This window comes from Berghia stephanieae, chromosome 5 (assembly GCF_034508935.2).
Source record: "Berghia stephanieae isolate SIO BIC M18660-M18661 chromosome 5, UCSD_Bste_1.3, whole genome shotgun sequence".
NCBI lineage: Eukaryota > Metazoa > Mollusca > Gastropoda > Nudibranchia > Aeolidiidae > Berghia > Berghia stephanieae.
In genome coordinates this window covers 18984077-18997711 of record NC_088364.1, presented here as the reverse complement: position 1 = coordinate 18997711, position 13635 = coordinate 18984077, and the positions used below count along the sequence as shown (strand labels likewise).

The window sequence follows — 13635 nt, the reverse complement described above, 5'->3', positions numbered from 1 at the left end:
AGGCAGTAGTTGTGATGCTTAGTTGCGACAGTCATATCGTTCTTGCGGCTGTTTTCAACGCTGATTTTTTCACACCATTTCACTAAAAAGCAGGAGTGAATCGCACCGCAACAATTACTTGCACACAGCTGCCATTTTTTGAATTTTCAATAAAAGCGCAGCAGTTATGATACTTAGTCGCGAGTGAGTCACATCGTTCCTGCAGTTGTTTTCAAAGCTGCTTTTTTCACACCATTTCCCAATAAAGCAGGAGTTGCTTTACAATTACGCCATCGGATCGCAACAATCTCTCCTTTTATAGCTGCTATTTTTACTATTTTCATATACAGCAAAAAAAAAGCGTGTCGGGAGAATGACTATAGTCAGATGCGGTTATGTGAAATTAAAGCCGTAAAAGGAAGCCGTTGTCAAAAAAAATCACAACTGCGCTTTTATTGAAAATTCCAAAAATGGCAGCTGTATAAAAAGTAATAGTTGTGTTGCGACTCACTCCTGCTTCTTTATGAAATGGTGTGAAAAAGCAGTTTTGAAAACAGCCGCAAGAACGATACGATTCAGTCGCAACTAAGCGTCACAACTGCTGCCTTTTAATGAAAATTCCAAAAATGGCAGCTGTATAAAATAATAGTTGCGGTGCGACTCAGGTGAAGAAGTATACACAAACTCCTAGTATAAAACGAAAAGCAAGAGGCGACAAACAAAAAAAATACGGGAACTTTGGGTTTCAATAATCCAACTTGGCATCCATATCTATCAGGCCCCGTTTTGAAAATAAAACGAAAAAAGTCATGCACACACACACACAAACTACACACGATGCCGAATGAAATCCCCAGTCTGAAAGGACACGCTCGAAATCTTGGACATGCTGGTCGCGAACTTGACATTTCCAGCAGCCAAGGAAATCCCCCATGACGTCAGACTTGTGATCGGCGCTGACTGGCCTGTCAAGTTTCTAAGCCTAGCTGCATGTGACACAAACATCGTGAAAATCCATATTTATAAATAAGAAAGAAAGAAGAAGCTATCAAAAAATAAAAAATAAGGTCACAGCCACAGGCCCTATTTCAGGTGCCCATTTTTGAGTCATGCAGGTATCAAAGTACCTTCTAAAACATGCCTTTACTTGTTGCAAACCCTAATATCAAAAGAAAAAAAAATTAACAATTCCTATGCAGTCTGCAGTAGGCTGGGTAGCCTACACTAAGACTAAGACACTGACAGTTCTTGGCTACGTAGACTTTGAATCATTTATGATTCATCTGCTGATCTATGTGTTTTTAATTTCTTCTGGTTACTTAGTTGGTTTACTTATTTGTAATTGCCACTGTTGTAATTGACGAGGGATGAGTTTTTAAAATGCAAGCCTCCAAATTGGAGTATAATAAATGTTTTTTACATGGCTAAAGTCAACCACTCACTACATTTTTTTTTCTTTGATAAAAGTTTATGTATTTGTATTGTTTCTTTTTTCAGAAACCGTTGAAAACTGCAAATGAAGTTTTTTCTTTACTTTCCGATTCTGGGATGATAAAGAAAGCAAAAGACAAGACTGAGGTAACTACATTGTTAATGATATGAAGGTTACATAGTTTTCTAGTCATTGATTAATTAATAATTATCTATTCAAAGACCTGCTTTGTTTGATTCATGGAATATGTATTATGACCGAAGCCTTTTCTAATTGGCTGAGATGACTCGGCTAGGTTTATGCTTTAGTTTAAAACAAGATCCTTTTTTGCTCTGAGTTGTCGTTCTTAAGTATGCTCATAGTTTAATGCTATTATCTGTCATCTGCATATTTTGCGGCCGCAAATTCCGGGCCCTTCCGCAAATTTCACAAAATTGGCAAAGTTTGGCAAATTTTCCGATTTTTGACATTTTTTTTCTTCTGAAAAAACGTTTTCTTGTGATTTCTTTTTCACTTTTAGCTGGAATTAATGATATTATTTGTCAGGATATAACGGGCAATAGATTTCATTTGAAACACCATTTTATCTAAAAGTAAAGTTGGAAAAAATTGGAAACCATTTAATTTTCATACATTTTTTCAAGGATTATGGGGAGTTTAGGGGTTAAATATCATATCACGTCTAACTCTGCCCCGCAATTTTTTGGCAAATTTTGGCACTTTTGGCACATTTTGACGTTATTTTTGGCAAATTTTAGGCTCCTATTTAGCAAAAAATGCAGATGATAGTATTATGTTTGTGTAACAATGTACCTTTTTTTTTTGGTTGACTGTCAGTCTGGGTAGAGCCATTTGAGAGATGCCAGATTGGAATGCACATATATATAGCTGCATAAGTCTACTTCTAATCCTCTATTCTAATATATTTTCTGTTCCAGAATCAGAGATGTGCGAACTTAAGGCCTCCTCGTCGTGGTGGACAAACTCCTGAAGAAATAGGCAGTAATTGCAGTAAGTTTGATTTTATCATTTTCATTTTGCTTTTCTAACCACTCAAACCAAAAGGAATATTATTACCTCTTGAATGCTTGTCAACTTTTACATGGCATTCAAATGCTCAATTGAGGGTCCCTTGAGATCAGTTGATAGAGTTGTGGCCTATCACACAGATATCCCGGGTTTGATTCCAGGTTCAGGCAAAAAAGACATTAGAATTTTTTCCAATCCCCCTACCTATCCAGCAGAAAGTGGGTAGCTGGATATCATTAGACCTATTGGAAATGGGTGTAAAGTACTTTTCAAAAGACCAGTGTCCTATCCAAAGCGTAACAAGAAATTGCTACTAGTCAGCTCCGAGCTACAGGGTTAGGCTCTGGTCTTATTGGCATGAAGTCCTTTAAGGAGTTACGTATTTGAATGCCTGTTTACTCACATTAAAGATAAGAAAAAGAAAGTAAGTCATTACAGGCCTAATAGTAGCTCATTTTGGTTTCTAATAATGTGTATTACTATTACATTTCATATAGTCTATCACTAACAACTTTCCATCGGTTCTTAATTAACTTTGGACAATCCAGCTGGGTTGTCATAGAGTGAGCCAAAAATATCTTATTTTCCCCTCATTAATGAGAAAGTTCACTGCCAGGCCAAACAACCAGCAGTGCTCTGCAACAAAGATGAAAAATTATTGTTGATAATCTTATCATAGAAATCATATCCTTTCTTTTAGATACTGCATTTTGAAATGAAATAATCTTTTTATCTCTCTCTTTTTCTCCTTCTCTCTCTCTTCCTCTGCCTCTCACAATATTGAGTTTAGAATGATGGCATTGCTCTTTCATTTAGTCTGTAACATAAATGAAGATGGTGGGGGTCAGTTATAGAAAAGAGTTTTGATTATTGTACTTTCATCTCCTTGATTTAATTCTCTAACCAAGTTAGTTTTCAAAGACATAACCAGACTATATGGTTAGAGAATTACATCTACAATATATCTGATGTTTGCTTCTCTGGAGTAAAGAGAAACTTCATTTCAATTTTGCACACATGTTTTGATATATACTTTTCATGGTCATTTCAGAAAAGGACAGTGAAGACGAATATGTCCCCGAAGGCCCAAGAGAGAGTGCTTCTAGCTGCAAAACAGACAGCGATCCAGAGGATACTGATGACAAAGGTAAATAACCTGTGATGAGGTGTTTTTAGTGAAATAGAAAAGATACAAATACAATGCCGAATTAATTCTGTCTTCAGAAGAAATATGCGATACATCATGTTCCGTTTTAAAAATGTTGCTGTTTGGGGAATAGTGAATGACGCATTGGACAATTAACTAAAATATCACAAATTTGAGTATCAATTTGTTTACAGTGGAAGTCGCATTCAACGAGGTCTTTGGGACAGGGCCCCTGACCTCGTTGAATGCGACCTCTTGTTGAATGCGACTTTGTCCTAAACAAGGAATATAAATAATGAATCAGTATGAAAAAGTTAGATTTATGATTTAGCTTCCTTGACGAGCACATTACGATATCTTTTTTGTTTAAAAATGTCTTAAAAACCTGAAAATTAAACCCAACAAACTGTTTTGAAGATACAAGCAAGCATCATTCCCTCTTACAATCTTATTTCAGAAATGGACAGTGAAGACGAATATGTCCCTGAAAGCTCAGGAGAGAGTTCTTCTAGCTGCAAAACAGACAGCGATCCTGAGGATGCTGATGACAAAGGTAAATAAGAACCTGTGATGCTTTAGATTTAAAATCCAAATACAATAAGCAGGAATATACTCTAATTTACCCATAATAGTACGTACTTTGATCCCTTGAAACCTGTTTGTAACTCATTTTATACTGTGACAACACTGGTGCAATCCCACATGTCACACAGATGTATGGCCTTGAGCATTAGTTGTATTGCATGGTTATTACCAAATTGTTTTATGAAGAGAAGAATGATTTTTTTTTAATGCCTTGAGATAGTCTACTATTCTATCCAAATGAGTCAGTTGTAACCAGTCATGTTAACCTACAAAATTGAGACAGCACTTTTTTTTGGTGAAATATTTCACCCCGAGAAGGGGAAATGATTTTTTGGTTTTCCGTGAACCATATGTCGTTGTAAGAGCAGCGGCAGTGTGTGCAAATAACCTCTCCCAAGGTTCAATTGCAGTGCCAAAAGTGGGACTCGAACCCAGATCTCCCATATCACAGTGCAATGGCTTATCCGCTCGGCTATTGCGACACACTTGGGGTCTACATGGTATGCATAAGTACTTTGAATTGCACAACAGCAAGTGAAGTCATGTTTTTTATTTTTGCATTTTCAGACCCCAATGAACACCAAAGAAGTCCTACAACTGCAAGTCTAGTTTGTGTTGCAGAGAGTGAGGTAGAAAGTGGTAGCGAGTCTGTCATCATCCCTCTCCCACAGCTCGATGATCAGGAGGCTGACCTTCCACAGAAAGCAGATGACATGACTGCAGAAAATGGTGCCAGGAGGATCGGGGGTAAAAGAAAATGGGACAAACGACATTCTTGTTTGTATTGTGGTAGACTTTATGCTAAAATGGCTAGGCATTTAGAAAGTGTACATAGTGGGGAAATTGAAGTGGCAAAAGCTTTAGCCTATAAAGTAGGTACCAAGGACAGAAAGAGGGAATTGCAGTTATTGCTTCATCGTGGGGATTTTAAACACAACAAAACAGTGATAGATGCAAAAAAAGGTTTTTGATTCCGGCTAGAAGGCAACCAATAACTGACAACTTAGAGGCTTTTACAACCTGTGAAAAATGTTTTGGACTTTTTCTAAGGAAGGATTTATGGCGTCACAAGAAAAAATGTGCTGCCTTCAATAATGAAACCAAAAGCTCAAAGAAAAATACAAATTTTCTTTTACTTTCAAGTAAACAGGAAGACGATAATAGTGATTTTGAAGAAAAGATTTTAAACACAATGAGTTCCGATAGGATCTCCCTCCTTTGTCGCCATGACAGTGTCATTTTGCAGTATGGGAAAAATCTTTTTTCTAAATTTTTAGACCAGCCACATCAATACCAGTACATAAAACAAAAAATGAGAGAAATTGGCCGTTTTTTGAATGAAATGAAAAACGAATGTGAAATTGAAAATATTACACAGTGCATTGACCCCCTGTTATTTTCAACTGTTGTCAAAGTTGTCAAAGTTTTAGCAAAGTACAATTGCATCACTGGAATTTATGAAATACCTTCACTTGCTTTAAAGTTAGGCCATTCCTTAAAAGCCTGTGCAGACATTTTGAAATCAGAGGCTTTGCAATCAGGAGATACTCTATTAGAGAAACAGGCTGAAGCATTTACCAAACTTTATTCTTCTGACTGGTCACATCAAATATCATCGAAAGCTCTGCACACTCTTCACAAAAGAAGATTTAACACAGCAAGAAGACTACCTTTAGCAAAAGATGTGCAGCTTTTATATTGTTTCATTAAATCCAAGTTAACAGATGCAATAACACAATTGCGTGAACACCCAAACCCAAATACGTGGAGAAATTTAGCTGAGATTGCTCTAGCACAGGTGGTTCTTTTTAACAGACGAAGAGGCGGTGAGATGCAGAGAATGAAAATTGAAAACTATCAGAATGGATTGGCTTCAGGAAAATCTCTACAAGGGGAAATCCTGCAGAGTTTGAGTAAGTTTGAAAGAAACTTAGCCAAACAACTCGAAAGGGTAGAAATTAGAGGAAAGCGAGGGAGACGAGTGCCAGTTCTTCTACCCAAATCTCACAAGGATAGTATTGACTTGCTCCTCGATTTCAGACAATCCAGTGGGCTTGCTAACAATAACCCATATGTTTTTGGTGCTATCGGTGAAGGTGAAAATGTACTTAGAACTTCAGATGTTCTCAGGAAATTTGCCACTGCATGTGGAGCAGATCAGCCAGACTTATTGACATCTACAGCACTTAGAAAACATATTGGAACAATATGTCAGCTGCTTGATTTGAAGGAGAATGAACTGGAAGCATTGGCTGCCTTCATGGGGCATGACAAGTCTGTTCATAAAGAATACTATCGTCTTCCAGAGGACACGATGCAACTTGCTAAAGTTAGTAAGATTCTCTTGCAACTGGAGAAAGGAAAAATTGACAAGTGTAAGGGAAAGAATCTAGACGAGCTGGAATTTGCTGAAGACGAAGCAATTGATGGAGAGGAATTAAGTGCTGATGAGGATGACCTTGACGACTGCGTTCAAGGCGGTGACACAGGATGTAGCAGCATGACCCCTGATAGTACGACGATAATGCCATACACTGAAAACTGTCAGGAGGCTGATACTGTTAGAGAATCTCATAAATCAAAGAAAATCACAGAGTAGTGAATAAAGAAAGGAAAGGGTGGTCTGAGGAAGAAAGAAAAGCTGTTGAAAAGGAATTAGGGAATTTTTTCTTTTTAGAAAGATTGCCTGGCAAAGCAAACATTGAAAATGCTATGAGAAATTCTCCAATCTTAGCAAACAGACCCTGGAGACAAATCAAATATTACATAAAAAATGTTCAAACTAGAAAAAAGAAATTTGTATAGAAATTTGTTCCCTATGTTATTGTATGTATGGTAGTACATAAACTAAGCATTATCTTGTTGTCGCCTTGATGTACAGACATTTGTTGTTAATTCAATTAATTGGTACCTTATGCAATTTGTGATCAGTACTTTTTCCTCCGACCTCCTCTCTCTCTCGTTCTCTTTTCTTTCTCGCTCTCTCTCTCTTTATAAAAATTTCAATACTATGTTGTTTTTGACATCAACTTAAAATCAATATGAAAACATGAACATATTTTTTTTTCAATAATGATACTGATAATAATATGTCCAATTACAGGACAATTTGTTGTTGATGATAATAATGTTATCTCTGACCATTATATTGTGGAAAATGTCAAAACCAGATGAACACAAAAGTATTCAAAATTACTTTTTATTTTGTCTCGTTATACTCGTATCAATGAACTGAAAGTGATTTTAGCCAAATAGTCCTTAAACCAAAACAATTTGCAGAATAGTTATCAAAATCATTTCTGTTAATTAGACCAACATTCCTATTTTGACATTTGTTAACTTGTATAAAGTGATGTTTTGTGATTCTATCTTTTTCGACGTCATTATCTTTGCTTATTAGACGAGTTAAGATCTAGGCTTAATCAAACTATTGAGAAGTCACATTTTCATTCCCCGTTCTGGCATACCATTTTATTCAATAAAACATTAGATGCATTGACTTGCTAAAATGGAGTCAATTTTACCAATTGTTTAATAATGATTAATGTGTTTGTAAAAATACGCCCTGGTGCGCTAGCAAATTACCTATCTGTTCCTTTGGTTTTCAGGGTCTCACCTCAGATGTTTTTGCTTGCGCTCTTGAACACACAATTCAAACCACTGTTAGTTTATTAAGTTTTGTTTTTTCCGCCACATATATCATCATTATGTATAAAAATTGTTTATGCTTCTTTATCGTCAAGAATGGACTATTTCTTGTTGTATTTTCGTTATATGGGTTCGAGCATCTCAAACGGTAGAGCACTGTCTATTCATTAGGACCCGAATTTAGCTTCAATGAGAGCTGTCTTTGTTTCTGCCCTCTCTATCCAGAAAAAAATGGGTACCATCGTTGAATACTAAGACACGTCCAGAAAAGTTATGTGGCATAGACTAGCAGCATCCCATCAATAATGCAAAAAGTAATTTTTGTCATCCCTTCTTACACCTCAGAGAGCAAGATGTATACTCTTACTAATTTTTGAGTCTTCCTGCTCTCATAGGACTTTCGTTTGAAATTAATTAAGATTGAATTCAATATTTCCCTCAGTTATAGTATGGCTCTTTTCACTCTTTTCTGATAATTATCATGGTATATACAGTGGAAACTCCCAATAACGACATCGCTTGGGACTGGAAGATTATGTCTTTATTGGGAGTATGTCGCTATCCAGAGTTTTTATTTTCACTACGAACATAATTTAAGTATAAGATTAGGGACTAGAGATTTGTGTCGTTATCCAGAGAATGTCGTTATTGGGAGTTTCCACTGTATTTAATAAGATAATTTTAAAATTTCCCCAGAATCAACTTCAAATCTTTATTAATCATTATTTGGCATTATTATTTGGCTATGATTATGAATAAACAAACCTCATTTAAAATCAACATATTTTTTTCCGTCTTGATGATTTGACTGGATTCCACTGAACACCCTTTATACTCCTTATGATTATATGTCAATGTTCAGAACCCTACCCTTGGCATTGAGGGAGAACTTTCACTTGGTCAGTTCTACATGATTCGAATGTGTACAAGATAGATTGTTATCTGACATCAGGATCCATATGGTAGTTTAGTTGGTAGATACCTGGCCTGTAGTGTCATCATTTCAAAGCCTCATGAAGACAGAATTGTTCTGATATCATCTACTGAGCAGTGAATGTTTGGTTGCATTTCATTCTGATACAGACATAGTGACTAGAAAAATGATATGCCAATAGTAATGCAAGTCGGGTACAGCCTAAGGTTAGGAACATTTTTGTTTGGAGTATCCCGATCTATCTTAATGTCCTATTTCTTCTTTTGTTTTTACATTCTTTTCCGTATAGATGGGCATCTAATTCTCAAGGTCCTTAGAAGTAATGTCTACTGTAGACACACATCAAAGGTTCCTGCTAGTAATGGCCACATTTTAAACTCCCAAAGGTCCCTAGAAGTAATGTCTACTGTAGACACACATCAAAGGTCCCTGCAAGTAATGGCCACAGTTTAAACTCTCAAAGGTCCTTAGAAGTAATGTCTACTGTAGACACATCAAAGGTCCCTGCAAGTAATGGCCACAGTTTACACAGGTCCTTGCAATAAATGTGCACAGTTTACACACCAAGTGAGTCCCCACTAGTAATGCCCTGTCTCATCAAGTCCTCACAATGACTACACAATGTCCCTACAATGATGGTGTAAAGTGAGGCCCAAACATACTCTAGTCAAACCATTGTTATTTGACGTATTCTAAAAAACGACACCTGCCATCATAGACGGCTGTTTTGTCCACCAATACAACGTATTGTATGTTTCCTAAACCCACTGGAAATAGAGGTACCCACAAGTCATGTGTGAAATTATGGTCCTGACAAGTCATGCCATACAAGTATGTGTGTGTGTGTGTGTGTGTGTGTGTGTGTGTGTGGTTTATAGTGATGTTTGTGTAAGTACGTGAAATGTGTGATATATTTTTAATCTGATATTATATTCGTTTGTTTCATTTCTTTGTCGATGTAAACAATTTTAACTTTATCTCGCCCCCCCCCCCCTCTCTCTCTCTCTCTCTCTCTCCTCTCCTCTCCTCTCTCCTCTCCTCTCTCTCTCCTCTCACTCTCTCTCTCCCTTTCTTCCTTTCTTTCTTACTCCTCTCATCCCTCTATCTCTCTCCTCTCACTCTCTCTCTCTCTCTCCTCTCTCCTCTCTCTCTCCTCTCACTCTCTCTCTCCCTTTCTTCCTTTCTTTCTTACTCCTCTCATCCCTCTATCTCTCTCCTCTCACTCTCTCTCTCTCTCTCTCTCTCTCTCTCTCTCTCACTCACTTGTTTTTTTCCCTTTATATCTTTCTCTTCCCGCATATTTAGCTATCTATCCATGTATCTGTCTTACTATCTATCTATTATCGATATATCTATCTATTATCGATATATCTATATCTATGAATTCATCTATTTAGAGTTAGATATATAATTATGTTATAAAAACAAAAACCATGAAATAAAAGTGCTCAACTATTTGATAAAAGGAGATATTTATAAGATAATTCTTGTCATAGAAACAAAACACTTTATCGGTAACTATGAACTACCATAACCGCGAAGCCGAAAACTTACGATGCCAACCGGAAGTAAAAATAAACACAACAATCTAATTTATTTCACTTTCACTTCCTGGTGAGAGCGAATGCTCGAAACGATATTGTAGAAGTTGATCAAAACTATACTTGAAATATCTTATATTTATTTATATATCTATTTATATTTCTATCTATCTATTTATCTATAATATTTATTCATCTATCTGTCTATTTATATTTATCTCTGTATAAAATTATAAAAACAAAAAAACATGAGATAATAGTGCTCAACTTTTAAGTAAAACGAGCTGTTCATGAAATAGTATCGATCTGTTTGTCTGTCAGTCTCTCCCTCCCTCCCTCCCTCTCTCTCTCTCTCTCTCTCTCTCTCTCTATCTCTCTCTCTCTATCTCTTTCTTTCTCTATCTCTTCTCTTCTCTCTCTCTCTCTTCTTTCTTTCTTCTCTCTCTCTCTCCTTTCTTTCTTTCTTCTCTCTTCTTCTCCTTTCTTTCTTCCTTTCTTTCTTTCTCTCTCTTTCTTTCTTTATCTCTCTCTTTCTCTCTCTCTCTTTCTTTCTCTTCTCTTCTTGTTCTCTCTCTCTCTCTCTCTCTTTCTCTCTCTCTTTCTCTATCTCTTTTCTCTCCTCTTCTCTCTCTTTCTCTTCTCCTCTCTCCTCGTCTCTCTCTCTCTTTCTCTGTCTCTCTCTTTCTCTCTCTCTTTCTCTCTCTCTCTCTCTCCCTCTCTCTCTCTCTCTTTCTCTTTCTCTGTCTCTCTCTTTCTCTGTCTCTCTCTTTCTCTCTCTCCTTCTCTCTCTCTCTCTCTCTCTCTCTCTTTCTTTCTTTCTCTCTCTCTTTGTGTGTGTATATTATGTGTGATTCTCCTTCTCTATTTTTATATTGTTTGTCCGTGTAAATGTATGTTTGTGTGTGCGTGCTCTTGTGTGTGTTCGTGTGTATTGTCTCGAGATGTAACTAATAGCGAGATAGGGCATAATATGTGTTTTTATGTGTGTTAATGTGATTTTGTGTGTATACGCGTGATTGTGTGTGTAAACGTGTTTATTGTGTGTGTATGTGTGTGGTTGTGTGTGTGTGTGTGTGTGTGTGTGTGTGTGTTCCATTCGACGGCGGCGGCGACAGCAGCTCTATTGATCCCCATAAGTCACGCTTCGCTGCTCGGCCATTGAAAAACCGTCTTGGAATCAGCCAAGCGTATCCGTGTCTGGGAGGATGTTTAGCACCAAATCTCACAACACCAGCTTTTATACACTGTCATTAGTAAACATATCCCTTTATCTCCCTACCTTTCATTTACCTGGTCACCGCTGATTAACGTTGTAGTCAATGATTAATGATTATCGAGAGTATTTAAAATGGACGCTTTACAGGCTATTTGTACTGCACGAAATAAAAAATTTAACTCTCTCTCTCTCTCTCTCTCTCTCTCTCTCTCTCTCTCTCTCTCTCTCTCTCTCTCTCTCTCTCTCTCTCTCTCTCTTAGCAATTTTCAGAATTTACACCCACTCAACAACAAAACAACAACAATAACAAAACAACAACACCATCAACAAAAACACAACAACAACAACAACAGCAACAACACAACAGCAACAACAATAAAGAGAAAAACAGATTTTTCATACTCAAACAGAATAGCAACAAATATATTTTCATGTAATATTTATTCGGCAACGTGATCTCAAACCAAATCCTTTTTTTAGCTTGGGCGACCGAAGAGTTTCTGGAATTACAGAATTTATGAAGGACAGAGAAGTGGTAAGACCTGGAATGAGATTTTTTTTAAAGTTGGCTCAGGATGGAGAAGGATGGAAACTGTTTGTCTGTGGCCTATACCCTGACCCAGGGTGAACAAGGCAATTATGATGATGATGAACGTGATCTCTACAACACGACAAGTTTTTCGAGCATAACCACACCAAAATAAATCTTTAAATGTGTGATACGCTAGTCTATCACAAAATACTTTTCGCCAGATCCAACAGACCCAGCTACCCAACCCCTGCTGGGTGGACAGGGGTCAGAAAGAAATCTTACTGGGTGGGGTTCCCTACCTCCATAGTGGGCAGGGAGGTACATACTGTGTCTTCTATACCCCTATGTCTGTTTTCCAATTTGCTTTCTGTCTTTGTCTTGGAATGAGATTACTTGGTTTTGTCCTGGCCCTGGCCTGAGTCCTAGCTGAGAGGGAAACAGTCAAATGCATAGTTATTGTTTTGGGAGATGATATTTTTTTCCTTGTAAATCATCTCTCTGTTATGTATTATGTTTGTTATTTTTAATGTATAATGTAAGCATTTGAGTGTATTCCTCTTTGTTGGATTTTGTGCTTGTGTCCGGATGAGACTTATAGGTGATCTCAAACTAAGTACATTGATGGTTTGCTCTTGGAATCTGCATCTGATCCCTATTTGTTCCCAGTTCCCCTTTGTCTTCCTTTCTCTTGGGTGCTTTAATTGTAATTCTAGAACTTTTTACTATCCTATTTTCTTCCTTTTTACTGGCGCTGATATAACCTAAATGTGTTGCAAGCGCCGTAAAACCCTTAAAAACAAAAAACAAACAAGAAATCTTAATTTACCCGGGATCGATCTCGTTCCCTATGCGTTTGAATCGAGTGCTCTACCAATTGAGCCATTGCCCTTCCCCGTGAAAGAAAATAGAAAGAGAAAATAGTTGCTTGCATCATAATGAATGTGGCGATTTCCCCATGGATGGTACGGAGAGGGTTAATGTTGATCCAAATGGTCTGCTTAGCAACTTAACTTCTACACCACCCAATTGTATAACCATGCATTATATCCTTCTACTTATCATAGAGTCTATTATTACATGTCACATGTTATATGCTGGGTGATTTTCAGGCTGCTTGAAATGTATTGAACAAGGAATTTTGATCCAAATGTCTTAAGTAGTCCTTCAGAGCCATTCGGCCCATGGAGCCGGAGTTTATCCCGGTTTCTCTCGCGTGAAACGGACAATAGCAATTGCTTGCTATCCTTTGGATGGGACGCTAGTCTATCGCAAAGTACTTTCCGCCAAATCTAATAGACTCATCTACCCATTCACTGCTGGGTGAACAGGGGGGGGGGGGGTCAGTAAAAAATATCGACTACACCCGGGATCGATCTCGGTCCCTTTACGTGTGAAGCGAGTGCTCTACCAACTGAGCTATCGGGACCCCGATCTAAATGTCTTGCTCAGCATCAAATCCTTCACTAAATTAATGCTCAAGTTTTTTGGGTTTTTTTAAATCCCCAACGCCAGCTGCATGGTCAGCAGAGATGATTTTTTTTTTTATTGTATTCGTTCTTATCTTGGGATGCCCAGTTAGTCCATACTCAGTT

At 37.4% G+C, this 13635-nt stretch overlaps 3 protein-coding genes across 4 annotated transcripts in view; all 3 read left to right on the top strand.

The window, feature by feature from the left end:
• LOC144972548 (uncharacterized) overlaps positions 1-5143 on the top strand; it is a 7165-nt gene extending 2022 nt beyond the window's left edge. Inside the window, exons 2-6 of the mRNA XM_078913878.1 lie at positions 1477-1557; positions 2350-2422; positions 3492-3587; positions 4045-4140; positions 4740-5143. Coding sequence (XP_078770004.1) covers positions 1477-1557; positions 2350-2422; positions 3492-3587; positions 4045-4140; positions 4740-5143 — 750 coding nt within the window. The remainder of the gene's footprint in view (positions 1-1476; positions 1558-2349; positions 2423-3491; positions 3588-4044; positions 4141-4739) is intronic.
• LOC144972549 (zinc finger MIZ domain-containing protein 1-like) overlaps positions 1-13635 on the top strand; it is a 473233-nt gene that overhangs the window by 41939 nt on the left and 417659 nt on the right. The gene's annotated exons all lie outside the window — the stretch shown is intronic.
• Positions 5365-6771, top strand: LOC144973872 (uncharacterized). The gene has a single exon (XM_078916760.1). It carries the CDS (start codon positions 5365-5367, stop codon positions 6769-6771), a length of 1407 nt encoding a protein of 468 aa, XP_078772886.1.

What these genes read in the sequence shown, in the direction of transcription:
- LOC144973872 (XM_078916760.1), top strand. Translation starts at nt 5,365, where the DNA reads ATGAGTTCCGATAGGATCTCCCTCCTTTGTCGCCATGACAGTGTCATT.